We start from the raw sequence: 25,101 nt of genomic DNA on the forward strand, positions 1-25,101 counted from the left end.
AGGTCGTTTCCAATTTTTTGCAATTACAAATAGTTCCGAATATTTTTACAGAGATGAATTTTTTTCCTGTTAACACTTTCTTTGGGATTTTGTCAAATTATTGTTGCATTTATTAAGTATCTATATGACAAGCACTATGTTAGATGCTGAGGATAATAATACAAAACAATCTCTGCTCTCAGGGTATGTATATTCTAATGGGAAGATTTTAGGATAATACTTTAAAGAAATTTTGGCTGGTTTCTCCTTTAAAAAAAAAAAAAAAAAAGTGTAACCAAGGAATGTGTGATGATAATTATGTACTGCCACAAAGAGAATGCCAGAAGCCTGACTTGTGAAATACATCAGAGCAAGAGTCTTGAAGTTATTTAAGTAGTTCTAATGACATTAATGGGGAATGAAGAAAGAATCACAACAGTTTTGTTCACAATTAGTAGATTTTGAAAAGTCAATCAACAAGCATTTATTAAATATATAAATTAGGTAGATTTAAAATAGACTAGACTATTTAAAATCAACAAAACAAAAAAAAATGAGCTTTTCTATTTTGTGCAGATTGTCAAGGGAAGTGGCCTTCACTTTAATTTTCTTTACATTTCAACTTTAGGATTATTTTTACTTTTAAAAATTGAATATGTACTTAATGGAACAAAACCAATTAAGTATATGTTTACAGCCTCTTATACTTTCTACTTGAATTTCATCATATCAAACATCAGTCACAATTTATTAATAACTTCTTATGTTTCTTTTCATTCTGTTTGTATGTTTAATTCTTATATTTGTTGATGCATTTTTTCTATGTATGTTATCATAATATGTATTCTTTGATTTTACTATTTGACTTTCATGTTACTTTCAAAATTTCTTTATATTTTTTCATTTTATCACTTATTATATTAGTCCATTATATTGCTAATAAAAAAAGCTCAAGTTTATATAGTATTTTTAGTTTGCTTTGCTTTATAGTTATCATGTGAAGTAAATAGGACAAGTTATGTTAAGAGTCTTTAGATTAGATTAGGGGAATTTGTACCTCTATGGAGTTTTCACTTCAGTGGCAAGAAAAACTTTAGCTGCTAGCCAAATTTACTACATAGCAGCATATTCATAAAATGGACTGCTGTTTCTAGAAGGGAATTCTCTATTAGTGAAAAATATTTAAGCAGAGGTTGGCTGGCTTATCATTTGTCAAGAATTTCTGTTTTGGAATGCAAAATTAAATTAGTGCTCATACTACTTATGTGACTCTAGGCAATTTAAAAACCTCAATGGACCTCAGCTTCCTCATCTATACAATGATCTGACTGGATTAAATGAGCTATGAAGTGCCTTCCAATTAATTCTTACTGAGAAATTTTTCAAAAGTTATCTTTGAATCTGTTGTAAAGGTTCATATCTTAACTATTCTTATAGGGCTATAAAATCGTGCATATCCTTTGACCTAACAATGCCAGCAATAGGCATAAATACCAAAAGAGATTTTGAAAATAAAAGGAAAAGGATCTATATGTATAAAAATATTTATAGTACCTCTTTTCTCAGGTCAAAGAATTGGAAACTGAGGGGATGCCCATCAATTGGGGAATGGTTGAATAAACTGTGATATGTGATTATGATGGAATATTGTTATTTTATAAAAAATGATAAGCAGGATGCTCAGAGAAAAAGCTAGAAAGTCCTCCATGAGTTCATGCAAAATTAAATGTACAATGTACAAACTAATAGCAGTGTTGTAGGATGATTAGCTATGAATGACTGCTATTCTCAGCAATACAGCAATCCCAAACTATTCTGAAGGACTTATGATGAAAAATGGTATCCATACCCACAGAAAGAATTGTGAATGAATACAGATTGAACCATTAAAAATAAATAAATAAAATAAAGCCTCATATCTTTCTATAAATTTGCTTTCTGGAATTTTCTGGATTTCAACATATATTATAAAGTATTGTAATAATTCTTCACTCTAGAATTGTTTTTTTTTTTCTGTTATGCTTTGAATCTTAATTCAAAGCATGTGTAGTGTGTGTGTATATGTGTATGCATATACATAAAATATATAGATAGATACACACACATATACATATTAGAATATAAACTTCAAAGTAAGTATTGTTTCATTATTTGTATCTCTAGCTCCAAGACAAGTATTTGATTTTTAATTTAGTAAATGCTTGTTGATTCATTGTTAATACAATTTCATTTTGACCCTTATTTTAGAGCAACAAAGAAGAATATTTTTGCCACCACCACCCGGCATTAGAAAATGTGTGGTATCTACAAATATTTCTGCCACATCTTTAACAATAGATGGAATCAGGTATAGTTCTTAGCAACTTTATTAGGTTTCAGGAACTTCCTAACTTAACTGAGTTTCTTTGCTTTTTTGTTCCTCCTTTCTCATTTGGACTTTTTTTCTCTTTTTTCACCCTAAATTCAATTTTATTTTTAGTTCCAATTTTTTTTTCTCCTTCTCCTTCCTCTTTTCCTCTACCCAGTGAGGAAGCAAGAAAAATAAAACCCTTTTTCCCCGTTTAAGATTATCTGTGATAGTGCTTGTGTTTCACTAAATAAGGAATCCAAAGGCAAGCTTTTAATTCCATACTCCCATCATCAGATATATCTTCCACAGTTCTTTTATTTCAACATATATTTGCTATCCCTTGCTTATTTTATTTTATGTTTGTCCTAAGTGTTCATCTGAAAGTAGATCCATGATGTCTTTGGCACATAGTAGGCATGATACATAGCATTTTATGTATGGTACATAATATGTCTTGAATGGAGCATTAATATGTCTTGAATAGTACATAGTATAGTTTGCATGTAGATAGTTTTTCTTACATAGAGTGTAAAATGCTTTTCATGTTGAACAATAAATGTTTGTTGTGTTGAATTAAAATACTGTACTCTAATTGCTATGTTAATTATGATTTTTAAAATTGTTGCTTAAATATTTTATTTTGCCAACATTTTATTTTTGGCTAACATTCTAGAAAAACAAAATTCTTGAGAATTTAAGACCCAAATCAGTCACCTCAAACAGCTGAGTTAGGCCTTTTCAGGGTATTTTCTAATAATAACACCTTTTTTCCAGAGGCAAATTGTTTCTGCTTTTGAAAAAGTAGACTCAAAAAAATAAGTTTTTTTATAGTTATTGTTTAGCAGAACATGATTACGAATACCTGAAAGGCCCTTTTATTTGTTTCTCATCTCTTACTTTTGTTTTTTCTTTCTCTTCCCTTTCATTTTAAAATTAATTTCTCCAAAAGGAATAGAAAAGAGGAATGGCCTTGATTTGAAGAAATTTTGGGGGGAGGGAGTGTAAGAATCATGTTATTTTTTTAAAATTAATTTTATAATTATGCATTTTTTTGGACAGAATATATGCATGAATAATTTTTTTTATAACATTATCCCTTGTATTCATTTTTTCAGATTTTCCCCTCTCTCCCCTAGATGACAGGCAATCTCATACATTTTACATGTGTTACAGTATAACCTAGATATAATATATGTGTGTAAATCCAATTTTCTTGTTGCACGTTAAGTATTGAATTCCGAAGTAACCTGTGTAGATAGAGAGTAGTGCTAATATTTTACATTCAATTCCCAGTATTCCTTCTCTGGATGTAGTTGTTTCTGTCCATCATTGATCAGCTGGAAGTGAGTTGTATCTTCTTTATGTTGAAGATATCCACTTCCATAAGAATACATCTTCCTACAGTATTGTTGTTGAAGTGTATAGTGATCTTCTGGTTCTGCTCATTTCACTCAGCATCAGTTCAAGAATCATGTTATAAAGATAGGAAAAAAAACTAGATCCTTACTTTCTTTGACTGCTATCTTAACTTGCTTCTCTTAATTGATTTTGTCATTTCTAACATTTAATATTCTGTTTTATGGAAGCAATGTGAACTAGAGATTAAGTAATAGATTGAGAACTCATAAGAATAGCTCAGAGCCAAACTTTAAAATGAGATAAAGTATATAGTGGGAAGTGATAATAAAGTATATAATGGAGGAATTCATTCCTTTGAGTGACGATAACAAACCAAAAGAAGATTAAAAAAGCAAAAAAACTAGACCAAAGCTATGGTTCAATCATTAAATGGTACAAGAAACCAAATTTTTGTAAGTAACCAAAGAGAAAGGAAGAATCTAAAGTGTTTAAAAAGTTCCTATTTCCTCTCATTCCTCAGAGAATTAACTTCTTTTTCCTTCAGATATGTGGTAGATGGTGGCTTTGTGAAGCAGTTAAATCATAACCCCAGGTTAGGATTGGACATGCTAGAGGTGGTTCCAATTTCAAAGTAAGTTTCCCTATACTTCTTCTTTCAAAAAACATTTGGTGGGAATTGTTCTTAGAGTTGGGAAGGAAAGGTGGACGAATCCTGGAATGGTCATATTGTTTGGTAAACCTGCAAAGAGTTTTTTTGAAAAAAAAAATTTTAATTTTAAAAATATCTTTCTTGGTTTTTGAAGGAGTGAGGCAATGCAACGAACTGGTAGAGCTGGCAGAACTTCATCTGGGATTTGCTTTCGAATCTACAATCAGGATTTCTGGGATCAATGTATGCCTGACTATATGATCCCTGAGATTAAAAGAACTAGTTTAACATCAGTGATTTTGACCCTGAAGTGCCTTGCCATTCATGATGTCATAAGGTATGGAGATAATTCAGACAAGAAAGGGTTTTAAGTCCCTTGAGAAATCCCCTTTTACATTTACATGGGTTAGGTCATTGTTTTCTGTTTTTTCTAAAGTTCTGATCTAACAAAATAAAAAATAATCAAGCCTGCAAATTTGGATGTTGGAGTTGGAAAGAACTTTTGAACTCATTTAGTCCAGAAGTAGAGAAGTAGGAAACTAAATTCTGACATAGAAATCAAAGAAAAAAAGCACAGGGAATCATTTTCCCAGCTCAAGTCAACATGAAGAGACAGTCTTCATCTATAGAGTCTGTAGAGAATGGGGATGGGATCTGGCCAGGAACAGAGCCTTCCAGTTCAAGGAGAGACTGTGTACCAGGACAAGGAAGAGGACTCAAATGTGGGTCTATAAACTCTTAACCAGGAGAGCTTTTCAGTTGGCTGCTAGTAGTTGAGTGCAGGAGCAATTTACTGAAACTCCACAACAGGAGCCTATTGCTCAGACCGAACCCAGGTCACAGATTTGCAGAATTCATATTGAGGGAAGCAGCAATCACACTTTGCTTTAGATCAGACAACTCTGGGAACACTGAAAGCTTTAAAGTCTCTAGCTGGAACTGAGATGCTAAGACAATTAGATTATAAATTCAATAGTAATTAAAAATATTCAATATCCCAAGAAAGCAGCAACCAGCCAAGACATTCCCCAAGTAATGTAGACGTTGGCCCTAACATAAAGTTTGTAGCCAGAAAGTAGGCTGTAAGAATGAGCAAACAAAAAAGAATCTTGCCATAAAAAGTTATGATGATGACAAGAACTTCAAGACACAAATCCAGAAGAAAAGAATCACCTACAAAATATCTACAGACAAAACAACAAAGAAAAACATAGCTTAAGCCCAAATTAATTTGATCCTGGAAGAGATAAAACAGGAGGTTTTTTGTACATTTTTTTCAGAGTTAAAAATGCTTTTATAAATGAAATGAGAGTGCTATTGGAAAGTAAATGAGTATATGAAATAAAGAATTGTTAAGGGAATTAACAGGTTAGCACAAGAAATACAAAACCTTGCCCAAGCTACAAACTCCTAAAAATTATAATGAATCAAATAGAAGATAATGATTTCATGAGACAAATATTTTTAAAAATCAAGTGACAAAAAAAATAGAAGAAAATATAAGGTATTTTGTAGAAGCCAATGGTTTGGAAAATAGAACAAGATGAAACAGTTTAAGAATCATTAGACTATTTGAAAACCATAACCAAAAAAAGGAACATAGGCATCATATTTCAAGAAATCATAAAAGAAAACTGCCGAGGCAGCTAGGTGGCACAGTGGATAGAGCACTTGCTCTGAAGTCAGGAGGACCTGAGTTCAAATTTGATTTCAGACACATAACATTTCCTAGCTGTGTGACTCTGGGCAGATCACTTAACCCCAATTGCCTCAGCAAAAAAAAAAAAAAAAAAAAAAAGAAAAGAAAACTGCCTAGATCTTTTAGAAGCAGAGGGCAAAGTAGAAATTTTTTAAAAATCTACTGAAGCTACTTCTTGAAAGAAACCCTAAAATGAAAACTCCGTGGAACATTACAGTGAAAATCTAGAAATAGAAAAAAAGGAATTCAAATGTTCAAAATTACATGTGATTTAGCAGCCATCACTTTAAACTTGGAATATATATTACAGAGGGCAAAGGATATATAGGCTTACAACCAAGGATAATTTACCCAGAAAAAAAATTAAGTATAAGCCTGGAGAGGGGGGGAGGGGAAATGGATTTTTAATGAAATAAAGGACTTTCTAAATATTCCTTATAAAGAAATCAGAGCTAAGTAGAAACTTTGAAGTGCAAACATTGGCATCAAGAGACATAAGCAAACACGATCAAACACAGTTATTAGGGACTAAGTAAAGATAAACTATTTACATGCTAAGATAGGAAAATGATACATATGTCTTCTCTGAACTCTATCATCATCAGGGAACATAAAGGAAATAGAGATATAGTACATGAGAATGATTCTGTTATGCTTTGATCTTTTAAAAAAGAATGGAAAGGGAAGAAAAGAGGAATAAACTAAGTGGGAAAAGAGCAGATTAGAGAAAATTATTTCACATAATGAGAGTGCATAAGTAGAAATCTACACAAACAAGAAGAAAAAGATGTTAATTAAATAAATCACAGGAAGGAGAAATACATATAAACAGAATTGGATACCGAAATATTAAAAAGGAACCAAAGGATAAAGAGAGAAGGAAAAGAAGGGGAATAAAAAAAAAAAAAAAAAAAAAAAAAAAAAAAAAAAAACAAATCAAGGGAGGGATTAGTCCTAAGCAAAATAAATATTAAGGAAATATAGAAATATTTATAGCTGCTCTTTTTGTGGTAGCAAAGCTTCAGAAACTTAAGGGGGAAGAGTTGTCCAGTTAGGGAATGATGGAGAAAGTTATGGTATATAAATATAATGGAATACAGTTGTACTCTAAGAAATGATGAACTTAAATGGCTTCAGAGAAATCTGAGCAGATTGATGCAGAGTGAAGTGAACAGAATCAAGAGAACAATTTATTTAACAATATTATGAAAATAACTGAAAAACTTAAAAATTTGATCAAAATGTTGGAGGGGATGGGGGAAAACTGAGAAACTAATGCAGTATTGATGGAGTTGTGAAATGATCCAACCATTATGGAAATTAATTTGGAACTATGCCCAAAGGGCTATAAAACTGTGCATATCCTTTAACCTAGCAATAGACTCAACACTATTGGGTCTGTACCCCAAGGAAATTATGAAAGAGAGAAAAGGATCCACATGTGCAAAAATGTTTGTAGCTCTTTTTGTGGAAATTGAAAATTGGAAAATAAGTAGATGCCCATCATTTGGGGAATTGCTGAACAAGTTGTGATACATGAAGATAATGGAATATTATTGTTCTATAAAAAATGATGAACAAACTACTTTTAGAAAGGCCTAGAAAGATTTACACAAATTGATGCTGAGTGAAACAAACAGAACCAGAAATATATTATATACAATAACAGTAAGAATGTGTGATGATCAACTATGAAAGACTTGATTCTTTTCAATAATTCAGTGATCCAAAGCAATCCCAATAAACTTTGGACAGAAAATGCCATCTGCATCCAGAAAGAGAACTAAGGAGTCTGAATGTAAATCTATACATGCTATGTTCACTTTTTTCTGTGGGGTTTTTTAAATCTCTCCTATGGTTTTTCTCTTTTGTTCTGATTTTATTCCCCAACATGATTCATAAAGCAATGTGTATTAAAAATTAATTAATTAAAAAGAAAAATAAAATTTGATTAGCCCAGTAACTAACCATGATTCCCTTCAACTCATACCAAAGTATATTACCCCTTTCTTGTAAGAGAGGTGAAGGATTTAACATTCAGAATGAGGTATATTTTTTTGGATATGGCCAATATGGACATTTTTTTTTTTTTTTTACTTCATCATTCATATTTGTAACAGGAATTTGTTTTTCTTTCTTTTTTCATTGGGGGAAAAGGACAGGAGACAGAAAAGGCAGATTTTTTTGCTTACTGAAAAAAGTCCATTGAGTCCAATCCCTTCCTTTGATAAACAAGGACCCTGAAGCTCAGAGAATTGATGTGACTTGTCCAAAGTTATTTTATGAATAAGTGCAGAACTGGAATTCAGCTTGGAAGTCGTATTAATATGATGTCATTGAATATTTACTTATGGACTGGGTAACATGGAATACCATGTTTTCATGGAGCTTGGGTTCTTGTTCACAAGAATAGATAAATATTTGAAACAGGATGTTCTAGTGCTAATTATGTGGAACAGACAGAATTGTAGAGAGGCAGGCTGCCGCAGTGATAGAGGATATCTAGTCTCCTGGGAATCTAATTTTGCTTATTTTGAGCATTGGAAACTTTTTTTTTTTTTTTTTTTTTTTTTTTTTTTTGCTTTATTGAAAATTTGATCCAGGGATCAGCAAGGGAAACTATTCTTCCTATCTTAGCAGTCTTTTCAGATCTTACTCTCTATCATGTAATCTTCAATCCAAGGGTACTGCCCCTCTTGGCTATTCCACATACAAGACCCTCCATCCCTCAGCTGTCAGTTGGATATTTTCTCTCTATCTGCTCTCCTTCCTCAATTTCCACCTACTGACTTCCAAAGCTTTCTTTAAGTCTGGGCTAAAATCCTATCTTCTACAGGAAGCCTTTCCCAACCCCTCTTAATTCTGTTAATTAGTGACCATTTATGATGAATATAATTTGCTTTGTTTATATATTTGTTTACACATTTTCTTCTCCATTTAAATATAAGCTCCTTGATGGCCGGGTTATGTCTTTTTGTATCCCCAGTGCTGAGCACAATCCCTGATACATACTAGGAGTTTAATGAATGTTTAATGACTGACCATTCTCAGTAATTGCTAACTTAGATCAGTGATGTAGAGGGGCTGGACCCAAACCAGAGCCAGTGGCCTAGGGCCCTGCTATTCCTGGGTTTCCTAGGCCTACAGTTACTGGAAGTACTAAAAGAGATATTAGCCAATAATAATGACTTCTAAAGTCCTGTTCACTTTTACAAATCTGTAACACAAAAGCAAGAGGAGTTTAGAAAAGGGAGGAAATGTGGGGTTCAGGAAGTCTATAAAATTTTTCTGAAAGAAGTAATACTTAATTATGCTTTGAAGTATGGATAAGATTTGAAGAGTTAGAGAAAGGAATACAGGAAAATGAGAGTCAAGAATCAGATTTTATTGAAGATAATATTACTTTTAAACCTAAATTCTCAAAGTGATTTGTGAAACTGGGTGATGTTGGGTCAGGGCATTGCAAACAATGTAACCTTTTTTTGTATCTCATTTACATACCTAGGTTTCCCTATTTGGAACGACCCGATGAGAAACTTATTTTAGAGGCTCTTAAACACCTCTATCAATGTGATGCTATTGATAGGTAAGAAATATATTTTATTTTCCTATCATGGTTTTAACTGGGTTCAGAAAATCAGTCATTTAATTTGTTTTCTTTTCCCAACCTTTCTTCACCTTCACTGTCCCTAATCCTTTCTGCCTCTATACTGTGGCTTCCAGCCTCTCCATCTCTCAATTCTCGCACCCACCACCTTTTGCCTCACTTTCACAGTATTGATCTTGTGGTTAACTGATTCACCAGCCTTTTACTCTTTGTTTAAACCTCTTTATTGCTTATAAGTCAGTATTGACTGGCAGTCTATAACATTTTGAGAATTTAAATTACAAACCAGTGGCCCCCTGCTAACCAGCAAGCATTTATTAAGAGTTTGCTGTGTGCTAAATATTGGAGAATCAAAAAAAAGAGCAAAAAACATTAAAATTAGAACAGAAATGGCACAGAGGCAGCCTGCAGGCCTGTTAGTAGAACCAAAGCTTTGCTCTACTTCTTTCTTTTTCCCTTAAAGAGGACAGGGTAGATTAGAAAGGCAAAGCTAAAATATAATTTTCTTACCAGAAGTATTTTCTAGACTTGGGAACTCTCATTAACACAGTGATCAACCACATTCCAGAAGACTCATGATGAAATTTACTATAATTTCTCCTGATATAGAAATGCAAAGGAAGGTGCTTTTTCTTGGGGGGGGGCCGGGGAGAGGTAGGAGGGGAAGGAATGGAACTTGGTCAACATGAGAATTTGCTTTGCTTGAGTGTAATGGTTTTGTTTTTCTTGCTTTCTGAATGGGGAAAGAGGTAGTGAGAGGTAGAAGGAGAGAATTCAAACCTGAAGGTAAAATAAAATCTAAATTTGAAAAAAAGCAGTTTCTCCTCATATATGCATATCTGGCCTTATACAAACCCACCTAAATAAAGGTTTACCTGGATATTTTATTAATTATCTTCAGCTGCATGTATATCTTTAGGAAAAGAATAACATCACTTGTTTGTCCTGAAAGATTTAGTTATCTTACAAACATTAATTATCCAATAAGAGAGTAATTTAAAAACTTTTTCTTTCTACTAAGGAGTGGCCATGTGACAAAACTGGGTTTATCAATGGCAGAGTTTCCCCTCTCTCCAAATTTGACCCGTGCCATCCTAAAGGCTGCTTCTTTGGATTGTGAAGATATCCTGCTTCCAATAGCAGCAATGCTATCTGTAGAAAATGTCTTCATTAGGCCTGGTAAGAAGCTAATTGCTCCGTTTCTATTTTAGCACTGTAATATCTTTAACTTCTGTTGTTAGGGTAGAATGAAAGAAAGAAGTTTTAGGAATGTCTTCAATAATTTTTTCCTTTTTTTTTTTTTTTTTACATTAATACATGTTTGTGGAATAAAAAAAATATTTCTATAACATAGTACAATTAAAAAGATGATTGTATATGAAGAAACTGCAGATCTGCAAAGCACAATTTACTATTTTTTTCAAATATACAACAAAATCATCATGGAGATTTTTTTCCAGCCTTCCCCCCACCAACAATTTTAATATTTTTAATAATTTAATATTTTTAAACATTTTAATATTTAATATTTTGAGGTTACTGTTTTGCATGTTTATTGGAGTGATTGTAAACCTCTATTGTGTGGAAGTCAGGCATTACTGTATAGTGAATGATTTGGAGTCAATAGCACTTCAATTCGTATCTCACTTCTGATACTTAACTAATTTTGAGATATTAGGCAAATCTCTTCAACTTCATGTGCTTCAAACTGTTCCCTAAGAATTAATTGGTTACTGAGCCACGCTTGGGCTGCTGTCTTGATAGGAGAAATCCTCCATCTCTTCTCATGCTAACCAATCATAGACTCAAGGTATACTTTTTGGAAAAGCTAATGCAAACAATACTTGACTATTAACAATATGTAGGGGACTAAAAGATCCAATTTTCCTATGTAAACTTTTTTTTTTTCCTTTTGCTCCTCCTAAGAAACAAATGCCAGTCTATAGGTATTTAACATTAAGGGGAAGAGAGATATCCATACATTTCATGCAGGAGGAACAATAAGAGCTAAATGGCAAAGTGCTTTTGATGACCCATGAGTTTGACTAAAATGTAAAGCATGCAGAAAGGAATAACATAAGATAAGATTAGAAATGTAGATTTGCATCACTTTTCCTTGAGGGTGAGGCTGATGGGTTTGAATTTTTATTGTGGGCACTAGGGAGTCACTGATGATTTTTAAGCAGAGGGCTGACATTACTGCATATGTTACAGAGGTAGGGCAAGGGAATTGACCCTTTTATAAAAAAAAAGTGAATATGTGCTAGTCACATGGTAAGATCAAAAGATAACCAGTGAAAAGAGCCCACATATTTCATCAGTATCTTTGTGATGTCAGGAGAGCAAACAGAAGGCCCCTCAGAACATTGGGTAAGTGAGTGAGCCCCCTCAGTGAATTTGAGGCAGAACATGGGCAGCAATAAAACCCAGTGGCCAAGAACCACCAGAAGGACATCATGCATCAAAGAAATCCACTGGAGTATTGTAACATTCCCTCAGGGATACTTCATGGCTGATAACGACATCTAACACTGAATTACTGCTAGGTACTTTCAGTGCTTGGAAATCCATCTGAAAATGGCTTCTAACATCTGACTCTAACCTATCTTTCACTTTGTTGTTGTTGCTGTTAATGCCTCTTTTTTTAGTATTATTTTCACTTCTCCCTTACTCTTCCTCTCTTATAATCTATTGGGTCTTACTGCTAGTGTGACCTTGGACAAATCAATTAACTCCTCCGTGGGCCTTGTTTTCCTCATGGGAGTTTCTTCCTAGGATAGATCTGTATTCCTGCATTCTGTTCCTGTCGTAACATGAGGAGTCCAGGTTTCATTCTGCACCCATTGCCCACCAACTCTTTTTTTGATATAAGGAGTCATACTTTACCATCTCTCCCTCCCAAGTCTCTAGTTACTCAGTCTCAGAAATTCTAGTATCTCATCTCAGGTAAATATTTCAGAACACATTATTTATTTGTTTTTTTAAAAACTAGAGATTAAGCAGCTATTTCTTCTGAATTTTCTATTGATAACAAGAACCAATAGTGTTTTGAAATGCTCTGAGAAATGATGGAAGAGTTTTATTCATCTCTCAATCTTAGAACAAGAAATTAGCAAAGACTCTTAAATTGCTTCAGCAGGAAGAGAAAACAAATTACAGAATGAGAAGAAAAAAAGTTAGGGAACAGGGGAAGGAGGTCCATAGGTCTGAGATTAAAACTCCTCACATGAGCTCTTATCTGCCCTGGCTACCCGAGAGTACTGGGCACAATGTGCAGGCTGCCTACATTTTGTGTGGGCCCTCCAAAAAAAAGAGTGCTTCAGTTTAACAGTCCACTGAGCATTTAAATGCCCATGGAGTATCCAGAGTGCACCATATCAGGCAGATCCCTGAGGTGAAAGGCAGCCAACTTTTGTTATCCTTTGCACACGGGATCTTTGGAATGGTTCTGACTGAAAGGTTTTTATTTACTTGTCTTGGTAAAGGAAAGTAGTATAGAAGACCTTTGCCTTATTGTGGTATATTAGTGATGTATTAACTCTGTTTTGCTGAATTAGCAAGATAGGGAGTTCAGCCTTTTAGTTCTTTAGATAATAAATGATCCCTCTGGGGAATTTGTAGATGCTTTGCCCTCAGGGTACCTTCTCCCAGATTTTTTAATACCAGTTCTTGACTTTTGTTGACATGTCAATTTTATATTTACCTGTTCAGACATTTTTGTCTCCCATCTCCCACTGTCTTTCCACCCCAACTCCTCTAATAGATAACTTGTGCCTCCCCCAGCTAGGTTCTGAGCCCTATCACCACAAATTGGGCCACCAGGTCAGGACTTTTTCCTTGCTGAAGCAGTTTTGTGAAGTATCTGCTACTGCACAGAGAGATTCTATCTGCAGCCCCAGCCCCAAGAAATTAGGAATCTTTACAGATAAACCACACCACTTGGAAAAGCATACTTTAGTTTCCCTACCTTTCCCTTATTTCCCACCTCCCTTTTTTAATATGGAGCTTTGTATGTGTAGAAGTTAAGATTGTCAATTAGTACTTTAAAATGCTTGATTTAGCAAAGAAAAGTTCTAAGAGATCAAAAGCAAAAGAAAAATCCCCATATTTATGACTTTGTACTAGATGAATGAAATCAATGGCTGCATTTTTATTCTTTTTTTTCTTTCTGAGGCTGGGATTAAGTGACTTGCCAAGGGTCACACAGCTAGGAAGTGTTAAGTGTCTGAGACCAGATTTGAAGTAGGGTCTTCCTGAATTCAAGGCTGGTGCTCTATCCACTGTGCCACCTAGCTGCCCCCACATTTTTATTCTTTAAAGTTGTTGTAAGGCATTTAATTTAGGGTCTACATTGGAAACTTTCTTTGACCCTCTAACAAAAATTATCTACCTATTTTCAACTTCTGTTGGATTATGGGGATTAATAGAGTGATAAAACAACATTTTCCTTTCTTTCTTGTTCCTATTTGCTGCTTTTTGTGTTTTTGTGGTCTGGAAATATTTGACACAGTTCTTAGATTCTGGAAGTTCTTATTTGACATTTTCATTGTAATATCTGAGGGCTACAGAAGTTTTTTGTTTTTTGTTTTCAAATATAAAGGAAAAGGCTGAGGGGAGGAGCTCTGTTTTATGAAGGAAACTTGCCTTTGATGTCAATTATGCTAATAGGCAAGAGAGATAACTGGGTCAGAATGACCTTGGTCTTCCCGAATTATGACCTAGGAGTGCTCAGGGAATCCTTAGCTATTCCTGTACAGCAGTCAAGCTATGACTGTAATTGGTATGAGTGGCCTTTTCTTTCTGTAGGGGTATTAGAAAAGTGACACCTTTCTCTTCAGTTCTGACACATGCCTTTGTAGTCTTGAATCTGGTCTTCAGGAACTAAATAAAGCTGGGTTGTTGTTGTTTTTTTTTTGCTTTTCTTTTTGTTTCTTTGCTTTTCTTTCCCTTTTTTTCTCCCTCTCTTCATTCCCTTCCACCCTCCCTCCCTCCCTTTCTCCTCTCCTTCTATGGTACAGTGTTCCAGAATCTATTACCAATTGATATATTGATATCTATTTCAAGTACTATTTATGGCCTCACTTTAATCTGTAAAATCTTGTCTGAATTGGGCATTTGTGATTGAAGACTAGTTATGTGGTGTTTTTACATTTTCCTCATAGTCAAAATGAGGTGTATGCTTAGACTAACTACCCTCAAATTGGAAAATTGTGGTCCAGTCTGAGAAAAAAACTGCCTTGCAGTAGTCAGTTGCTTATTCAGCATGGACAAATGCAGTCAAATAAGTTAGAAAGCAAAGAGAGATAGACAGACTGTTATGAATAGATGCATTCTTTTTAGCTGGAATATATAACTTGGTCAAGGACATTTATTACCAAGGTAATTCTTAGGTTGAGATGGGACTTACATCTCCCACCTAAAGCTAGCCACTAGATGTTCCTTTGTGATACTGCTACCTTGATGGCCTGAATCTTTGTCTCTACTAAATGTTCGCACTAAAATACTCTCTGCAAAGTCTTTTCCCCTATTGATTGTGATAGAATTGACTGATGACAGTGAACAATTCTGCACTTATATCCCAGTCTTGTTGCTACTGCAACTGCTCCAATTCACTCCAATTCTACTTATTTTCACTGGCTAGAACTAGAAATAAAATGGCTGGGAAGAGGGGGTATTTTTTTAACTGAAGAAAATTGCAAGTACAGTAGTGTGAAAAGTGATGAAGAAGAGACAATTCACCTATTATTCACCAAGAATATAGAAGAGTATTAATTACATATTACAGCAAGGTGAAGTGCTGCAAGATACTGCATTATGCTGAATCCTTGGATCTCTTCCCACTCCTGCTTACCAGTATCCACCCTCCTCCTTCACAGAGATAGTCAGATCCCTGTTCACTAACATATCACCCTAGCTTCCTGAAATTCTGTCTATTAGCTTTACTTGAATTCATACCCTCAGTAAGGTTATCTCCAAAACAAGGCAAATCATTTTCTCCTGTCTTTTAAAAACATTTGTATGCAGTTAAAATGAATGTTGTGGACAGCCTTGAAGAGGAAAATCCTGTAAAAAATATGCAGCCTGGGTGTGGAGGGTTTTGGAAGTGAAGGTTGTATGAACTTTGGTAATGTTTAAGGTGCTGCACTTATTTGCTGATTATTCAAGTCTCAGTCTTTGTTACTGTTTTCTTAAGCACCAGCTGCTGTTGTTTCCTTCCTCTAGAGCTACTTCCCTGAATCACTGCCAGGTATCAGCAGTCAAGACCTTCCCAAAGCCCAAAACAGGAAGGCTCAGACCTTAATGTGGATTAGTTTAATCAGATTTCTTTCCTCCTTCCAATTGGTTGAGATGCATACAAGAGAGAATAAGAGTTTTGTGATGGAGGGAGAAAGCATCAAGAGAAAATTTTGGTTAGTGGGGCTCTTAGGAGAATACCAATCTAGGAAGGCTTCTGCAGTAGAGATTTTTATATTGTCAGATCATAACATGGGGGAGAGGAGTCTGTTAGGCTAGAGAAGACTAGGAATATCTATGATGAAGAGAAAAGTACTAAAAGTAAACAACCTACTCTGAAATGTTGTCTTTATCTCCTTTGGTTCCAAATATTTCCTTCCCTTTTCATCCTCTCATCTTTGAAGGCAGCCATAGCTGTTATTTAACTTATCAGGTCTCTTTGCCTTACCCTGCTGAAGAAGAGGGTAAAACAGTAATGGAAGAGCGGTCAACCAATCTATAAACTGACTCGGTAGTTGAAGATAAGCAGGATTCTGGAACAGTTTCACTAATACAAAAGTGGAATGAAATCAAAAGCCTTTCCAAAAGAATAAAACTTGTTTCTTTACCTAATTTTAAGTTCTGGGATCATAAGTTTCCAATCAGTTTGGCTATGCAAAATGAATGGAGGCATTTCAAGCTCAACTCTTCGCCCTATTTTGGCCTTTCTCTAGGTGAAACAGAGAGACAGAAAGAGGCAGAGCTGAGACATCAGGAACTATCATCCCAAGTTGGTGGATTCAATGACTTTGCAACTCTAGCAGTAATCTTTGAACAGTGCAAATCAAGGTATATAAAAGAAGATATAAATTACCATGGAATATTTTATTCCATCTTGAGATTTGTTTTTACACATGGTTTATCTATTTGTGGATTCTTAACATTCTACATAGTGAGCTATTGGGTTGCCTGAGATAAAAAAGAGATAAAAAATTCGTATACTATGCATATGAAAAATCTCATCCATAGTCTAAAACTGTCCCCTTTATAAACTTGGGAGCTTTTATTTTTTGTTTCTTAAGTCAGTGAAGGTATTTTTAATTGAAATAGTTTGTTAAATTCTGAAACAAGTTTTTCTCTCCATGAGCAGATCCATCTGCCAACTTTTATATAGGCTGATTCTACAAATGACTGGTTTTCATCTTTATATGTATAACCTTTTACTAAAGCTCTGATCTGATTTTTTGTCATGGCATGGAGCTGATACTAGTGTACAAACTGTAGGAGGTTCTGCCAAGTCTAGGGATGAACAGTGTGTCTATAATCTAAGAGCCAGCAACTCAGCTAAATTTGGAAAGGCAGGTTAACCACAGGGTAATGGCAGAACAACTTTCAAAGACTATTTTTTAATCAGAGGCTTGTCATGTGCATCAGGGAATGTGGTAACCACACAAATGAAAGCTCAGATTCTTGAAGTATTGAAGCAGTAAGAAAGTGATCTGTTGTCTTTCACTTAGAGGTAATGTTGCATAATACCAATATTATTCTTTTACAGCCCATCTCCAGCTGCATGGTGTCACAAACACTGGATCCATTGGAGATGTTTACAGTCAGCATTTCGTGTGGAAGGTCAGCTTCGAGAGATAATCAGAAAACTGAAGCAGGTGATCATTGCAATGCTTTCCTTCGGGCTCTATATTTTTCATGCTATTGTAACAGCAGAGATTTATAATTCCTTTTGATTATTTCCACCTCTCAGTGCTACTCTGTAGTAAGATTATTTTTCTTTGTTAACTCATTCAGAAGATCCATAGAGATAAATCCAAATTGACAAATATTTACTCAGTGCCTACTGCAGGACATTTTGTTTAGTACTGGAGATGCAGAGCTAGATATGAAATAAACATGGCTTTTAGTAAGATTATAATCTTAAGGCAACTGGAAGAAGATAGAAGTACTTACCTAACAATGATTTAAAAGAGAATGGGAGAAGTATAAAGGAGAGATCAAGACAAAGCAAGATGAGAAATTTAAAAAGGAAACAGTTACTTTCACATGAGAGGTGAGGTTACGCAGGAAGTATCAGGGAAGACATGCAAGTTAAGTCTTAAAGAAAGGAAGAGAGAGAAAAAAAAAAAAAAGAAAGTTAGGGACTTCCACAGTGGAAGGCATTCCTGTCATGGAGAATTACCTGAATAAAGTTTGGCTGATATAGAGAAAACACAAAGGGAAATAATATAAGAAGATTGAAACCAGATTGTGGAAAGTCATTAATGCCAAAAATATATACTTGGTTAATTAGGCAGTGGGGAGCTACTGCTGGTTTGGCACTTTGGTGTCAAAGAAGATAGAATCCTTAGAAACAGGAAAACCTGAGTTCAAATCTTTCCTCAGAGGCAGCTAGGTGGCGCAGTGGATAGAGCACCAGCCCTGAAGTCAGGAGGACCTGAGTTCAAATCTACTCCCAGACACTTAACACTTCCTAGCTGTGTGACCCTGGGCAAGTCACTTAACCCCAGACTCAGGGGGAAAAAAAAATCTTTCTTCAAACATACTTAGCTAGGTGCCCTGGACAAATCACTTCACCTCTCCCAGCCTCAGCTTCTGTAAAATGGAAATCAAAATAGCACCTGCCTCATAGAGTTGTTGTGAGGATCAGTGAGATAATGGATGTAAAGGACTTTGCAAACTATAGAACTATGTAAATGCCAGCAATATTGCTATTTGAGGAAAGGAGTGATATGATTAGAGTGTGGAAAATTACTTGGGCTACAATGTGGAGGATAGTTTTTAATGGGAAATAGACTATAAACAAGAAGACCAAGTTTAAAAAAAAAAAACTTTCAATGTAGTCTAAGAAAAAAAAAAAGAGAGAGGCCATGAAGGTGGTAATAAAGGAAAGAGAAAGAATGGTTCACATACAAGAGATATGGGACTTGGCAATTGATTAGATGTATGAAATGAAAAAGAAAGAGGAACAACCAAAGGTGGCTTGAAGGTTGAAAGTCGGTATTATTGAGTGGGTGATGATGTTATAAATAGAAATAGAGGAGGAGATGAAAAAGGTTTCAATAGGATGAAGTCAAATTCTATTGAGGTCAGAGTGAGTATGAGGTGCCATTGTGATGTCTGTGTAGCGATCCATCAGGCAGCTGCAAATATCACACTGGAATTCTGGGAACAGGTTGTACAGAGAGAGGTTTGGTAGTCATTTATGTTTATAGACGGAGCAAGAATGAAGGCTGCCTCTTTTTCTGAGACGTGAGAAAGGGGGAGAAGATGAGGGAGAACATTGAAATCTCAGGAGAGCATAGCTGGAATCTGAGAAAATTCACACTGAAGAGCATCAGTCTTCTCAGCCAAATAGCGATAATTTGTTGAATGTGCTGAAGGCAATTTGGAGCTTTGAGGTTGGAGAACAAGATAGGAAACAACTGTTGTAGAAGATGTGGGTCAGTGAGAACTGAGCTGTGTCACTTGGAGGTGTCATTTGGGATTAGAGACCTTACATTTCTGTGATTTTTTTCTAGCATAATTTAGGAGTAGAAAAGGAAGATAGTAGTTACCAAAATTGAGGGTTAACAGGGTAGAAATAGTAGGTTGAGGAAGCAAATGATGCAAGATTGGAGAGCAGTATTTGACCCTAGGTCAAAAATGATTGTAGAAGAAACTGAGGCCAGAACAGAATTAGAAGGATTGGAGATTATAATGATATTGAATAACACGTATGGACAAGAGGAGAGCGTGAGAAAAAGAATGACAAGAGTGTAGTCAGGAGATCTAAAAAAGTGTAAAGGTTTTGCATGATAGTGAGGTCCACTTTTAGTATATGGTATACAATGAAGAAAATTGAATGTGGAATTAAGCTTTAATAACTTCAAGAAACTATAAGGACATCTTAAAAGAGTTATGTCATCATTGTAGAGATTGGCATCTCTGGGGATGATGTGGGAGAAAGAAAGGCAAGTTTTCAAGGTGAAAGTACTACTTCTAGCTAATATAAAAGCTTAACCTCTTTATTGATATTCTCTATACAGCAACCTGATTTCCCAAGAGAAAGTTTTGATGGCCCCCGAAATGAAATCTTACGAAGATGTTTGTGCACTGGATATTTCACCAACGTAGCACGAAGGTGAGCAGTGAGCTTAGAAATGACTAAAAGGAAGCTATACCAATGGGAGCAGTGTTAACAAAGGTTCAGCATTTGATACAACCTCCAAAGCAATGGTGATAGCTTCTTTCCTAATTTTCATTGTTATTGTATTGAAATTCTATTAAATTAGAAAAGTATAGATTAATTGATCCATCTTTTTCTTCCTTTTCTATCTGTGGATCATTACTTATTATTATTTAGATATTCCCATTATAAAAAAGAAGCTCTTCTGTGGGTGTTTTTTTTTTTTTAACTTAGAATATTTTTCATAGTCTTATGGTTATTTCTCACAATATCCAACTGGTGACGTATATTGGTTTTGCCATATTCATTTTACAAATAAGAAAATTGAGACGATTATTACAATAAGGTAAATGATCTTGTCAGAATCAATCATTGAATGAATGTAGTCATTCAACAGCTAAGGTTTTCTTATGTTCTCGCATGAGCTCAAACTATCTTTCTGCCTAATCCCCTCATTTCAGTCACTTGAAATGTTACCTTCCTTCAAGTTCTAGCTTATATATCACCTATTCAATGAAGTCTTCCCTGATTTCCCTCCACTTAAAGTAATATTGCTCTAGTCTGAATCCATGGTACTTGTATCTTTCTATAATATAGTTATTATTTGCATTTTTTATCTTCCATCTGAAGATGTTCCCCCACATTAAAGGCTCCCTTTAAGCCTTTTTCAGACTAATGCTTTTGATTGAGCCCTCTCATATAATATACTCTTGGACCTTTAACTATTCTGTTTATCCTCTTGTGGGCATCCTTTAAGCTTTCACTGTTCCTCCTAAAACATGACATTCAGAATTGATATGATCTGCTCAGCACAAAGAATTGTCACCTTTTCTGGATGCCATATTTTAATATAGCATTTGATTATGTTAACTTTTTTGGTGACTATGTCACACTATTAACTCATTGAGCCTGCTCAACTAAAAACCTTCAGTCTTTGTCTTACGAATTGTTATAAAATCATGTCTCTCCTATTCCTAACTTGTATAGTTAATTTTTTTTAAACCTTGATGCAGAATTTTACTTCAGTCTAAGTAAATTAATGACATTAAGTGACATTCTATAAGGTTCAGCCTTTGAGATACTCATCCTTTCAATATGTTAATCATCCTCAGGCTTCATGTAATCCATATATTTGGGAAGCATCTCATCGAACTTTTCTTCAAGCCATTAATGTGAATGTTGATCAGATGTGGTGCCAATATATAAACAAGTAGGGTCAAAACAGAGAAAGAAAATTATAGACCAATTTGTCTAATGAATATTGATGCAAAAAAATCTTAAATAAAATATTAGCAAAAGATTACAGCAAATTTTCACCAGGATAATATATCATAACCAAGTAGGATTTATACCAGCAATGCAAGACTGATTCAATATTCAGAAAACTATTAGTGTAATTGACTATATCAATAACCAAACTAACAAATCATATTGATGGGGAGAACCCTGAAACTGTCCTCTCTGATAAAGTGGCTTCATTCTGTTATCTTCATGGGACTAGCTGCATCCTCTATTGTTTTCAAGCTATCATTCTGTTCACATTTTTCCATCTTGTCTACAAGATTTTTGTGAGAATTTATCAAATATTTTGTGTCTACAGTTTTCCTCCAATTCACCAATCTAATACTCTGTCAAAAAAATAAAAAGGAAATGAGGTTAATCTGGTAATTGGCTCTACTAATCACTGCTTCCATTATGAACTTTAAGCATTTTGCCAAGAACACAGTTCAAACTCTCTACTTTGTATATTTTGTGGAATCCATCTTTTTTTTTTTTTTTTTTTTTTTAGAACATTTTCCTGATTTGTGGATGGTTTTAAAAGCTAAGCTAAGGATAACAATTGAGAAGAGACTAATCTTGATTGACTTAGGAGTGAGAATTTAGTCATGGGAAATTTATCTTAAGGAAATTGTGTTTTCAGTGGTATCAGATTTCTGGTTAACAAAGATTAGATATACCTTTTAAAAGAAGTATTATTTATTGATTGAATTGCTTATACCTGATGCTCTTGAAGTAAAGTGAACCATTATAATAAAAAATAAAATTATTTTTTATTTTTTTTTTTTCTGAGACTGGGGTTAAGTGACTTGCTCAGAGTCACACAGCTAGGAAGAAAAATTATTTTTAACTCTTTATTTGTACTTAGAAAATGTTGCTAATTACAGAATTCAATATATTGCTTGTTTTCTTGTGTTACTTTGATATTATAATGTTGTAAAGTGGATCAGCGAAAGAATTTTTACTGTGTTTTTTATAGGTCTGTAGGAAGAACATTTTGCACAATGGATGGGCATGGAACCTCAATACATATTCATCCTTCTTCAGTGGTAAATTATATTTTAAATCTCTGCAATAATTAGAATAATTATTTTGATAATATATCTCTATCTCTTTTACTCTTTGTTTTGAGAAACAAATTTCTCATCTATTACTTTATTACTAGTACTGTAAAGGCCTGTGTGATATGTGTCAATGAAGAAAAAGTCCTAATGTATACTCTTCATAGAGCGAATTCAGAAGAACTATAGGCCTTAAATGTATAACTACTAAGATAGGTTGATTTCATTTTATTCAGTAGTTTAGGTTGTTGAATAGAAAATCAGGAAAATTATGTCTCCCTCAATAAATAATTTTGTTTAGCTCTATAATCAGGAACCCAAACTCGAGTGGATCATTTTCCATGATGTTTTAGTTACTTCCAAAACATACGTGAAGACTGTGTGCCCAATTCGCTATGAATGGGTTAAAGACTTGTTACCCAAGTTATATCAATTTGATGTGTATGAATTGAGCAGTATGGCCCGACATGAAGTGACAGAGGAAGAAATAAAGAGGTGGGAAAACAAGGAACATCTAAAGCAACAAAAGGGTGAGTAATGCAAAGTCTAATGGGTTTTATGATGCAAAAATATTGTAATAGGACTTTGGCTTTAGAATTTTTCTTTCTAGAGAACAAAAAAGATGCAATAAATCACCTTTTAGCTAATCTTCTCTCTTACCAACTTTCTCCATCCAAGCAAGCATTCATTTTTATTGCAGTGCCACACCCTGTTGTAGACACAGAAATTGAAATAGAACCTGGATTATTGTGTCATTCCAGGCCTAAGAGGAGACTCCAAAGAATAGATTTGTTCTGTCTCATAATATTCAAGAATGTATAGAAGAACCAGTCACCAAGTATTTTGTCTCAGTTACATGAACCCTATACACTGTTTAGAAACACAAATTAAATTTGAAGTTCCTGGGCCCCATGCTTTTTGTTACCTAATCTTTAACCTCAGTGTTCCTCTTGAGTGAGAAATGTTATTTTTCTATTTCTTTACATTTTATTAAGAAAATTCAGTATACTTTTCTTCTTTAAAACCCAGTCTCAAGTCCAAGATCACTTTCACATATTTATTTTATATTTCTAGATAGAGCAATGAAGGAATCTCTTAAGAAAATGCAGAGAAGAAATGATGATAAATCCATTTTGGATGCACGTGCTCGATTCCTAGAGAGGAAGAATCAGCGGTCCCAGAACATCACTGGCATTTTAAAGGAAAGTGACTAAGAGATGACTTCTTAAGTCAGAAAGGACCAAAAGCAGTCAGGAAATGTACTGCTGTGTTACTATTTACGTCAGACAGAGCTGCCAAGTATCCAAGGAAGCTGCTATTAAATTTATTAGCCTGGGAGCTAAAACAGCCTACACCAATGCACTCAGATGGAATTTTCACTGGGAAAATGAGTAGGTTGGTCTGATCAATGGCATTGATGTTTGAATGAGTACAATATGAAACAAAAAATGATGTTCCTTTTTACTTTCCATTGTGTTGATCTTAAATTGGCTTTGAACTCTGTCCCTCAATATTTTTAAATAACGCATAAATTGATATTTTATTAGTCTGTAACCTATTTGTAATGGAACATTAAAGATTATTTTCTTAAAGTCTGTCTCTGATATATACTGGCTAAGTAACCCTGGGCAAATCACTTAACTTGTCAATGCTCTAGGCAGTTCTTTAAGACTGAATTGTAAAGTAGATATCAAACTGGATTGATAGAAGAAATTCTTTTCACTTGAAACTTTCTGTTCACAGAATGTTTCTATGAATACAGAGGTTCAAGCCCTATTCCTAACCCTTCTCAAAGCCATTGAATTACTATCAGGATTGTTGATTATATCTGGTGTGTTATTATTTAAAGCATTATTAATAATTTTTATAAAAGACTTAGATGGTCAGTGAGTGAATAAGAAAAATGTCTATGGCAGGAATCTTCTGAAAGTTATTTTTACTAGAATTACATAAAGTACTTTTTTATAAACCTGTATTGAACCTTTAGTCACTCACCAGAAAGAGATTATACATGTAAAGATATTTCTTCTATATCTACATATAATTAGTGTAATACCAACTTAAAATTCAAAAGATACCATGATGTATATTTAAGGTTTTTCTGCAAAGATTTTTTTTTCTTTTTCTCTCTTTAATAATAGCTTTTTATTTTCAAAATATATGCAAAGATAGCTTTCAACATTTACCCTTGAAAACTTTGTATTCCAAATTTTTCTCCGTCTTCTCGCTACTGCCTCCCCTGTACAGCAAGTTATCCAATAGATGTTAAACATCTGCAGTTCTTCTATACATATTTCCACATTTATCATGCTGCACAAAAAAAATCAGATCAAAAAGGAAAAACAAATTAGAAAGGGAAAAAAGCAAGCAAACAACAACAAAAAGGGTGAAAATACTATATTGTGTGACTCACATTCAGTCCCCACAGTCTCCATCACAAATCTATTGGAATTGGACTGAATCACCTCATTGTTGAAAAGAGCCATGTCCATCATAAGTGATCATTACATAATCTTGTTGTTACTGTGTATAATGTTCTCCTGTTTCTACTTGTAATGCCAGAGAAACTAAGGCAATACAGAGATTAGAGGGTTTTTAAAATTTTAATAGTGGAGAGTTTGGACTGGCAGCCATATCAGCCAGCCAGCTGGATGGGACTCTTGTCTCAAAGCATCCAATGATGAGCAAGGAATTCCAGAGACTCTTATAGGGCTCCAGTTATTAGGGAA

The 25,101-nt window shown here is 34.3% G+C and overlaps 1 protein-coding gene across 2 annotated transcripts in view; it reads left to right on the plus strand.

Moving 5' to 3' along the window:
• The window catches only part of DHX40 (DEAH-box helicase 40), a 43,108-nt gene extending 19,144 nt beyond the window's left edge, over positions 1 to 23,964 (plus strand). For both annotated transcript variants that reach the window (XM_074261963.1, XM_074261962.1), the window contains exons 8-18: positions 2,227 to 2,326; positions 4,233 to 4,319; positions 4,492 to 4,674; positions 9,542 to 9,622; positions 10,665 to 10,822; positions 16,591 to 16,705; positions 17,412 to 17,520; positions 19,894 to 19,988; positions 22,291 to 22,360; positions 22,674 to 22,902; positions 23,447 to 23,964. In XM_074261963.1, the coding sequence (XP_074118064.1) occupies positions 2,227 to 2,326; positions 4,233 to 4,319; positions 4,492 to 4,674; positions 9,542 to 9,622; positions 10,665 to 10,822; positions 16,591 to 16,705; positions 17,412 to 17,520; positions 19,894 to 19,988; positions 22,291 to 22,360; positions 22,674 to 22,902; positions 23,447 to 23,586 (1,367 nt within the window). In that variant the 3' untranslated portion in view covers positions 23,587 to 23,964. The remainder of the gene's footprint in view (positions 1 to 2,226; positions 2,327 to 4,232; positions 4,320 to 4,491; positions 4,675 to 9,541; positions 9,623 to 10,664; positions 10,823 to 16,590; positions 16,706 to 17,411; positions 17,521 to 19,893; positions 19,989 to 22,290; positions 22,361 to 22,673; positions 22,903 to 23,446) is intronic.
• Positions 23,965 to 25,101: the final 1,137 nt, after the last annotated feature.

Source organism: Sminthopsis crassicaudata, chromosome 4 (genome assembly GCF_048593235.1).
Source record: "Sminthopsis crassicaudata isolate SCR6 chromosome 4, ASM4859323v1, whole genome shotgun sequence".
NCBI classification, from domain to species: Eukaryota; Metazoa; Chordata; class Mammalia; order Dasyuromorphia; family Dasyuridae; genus Sminthopsis; species Sminthopsis crassicaudata.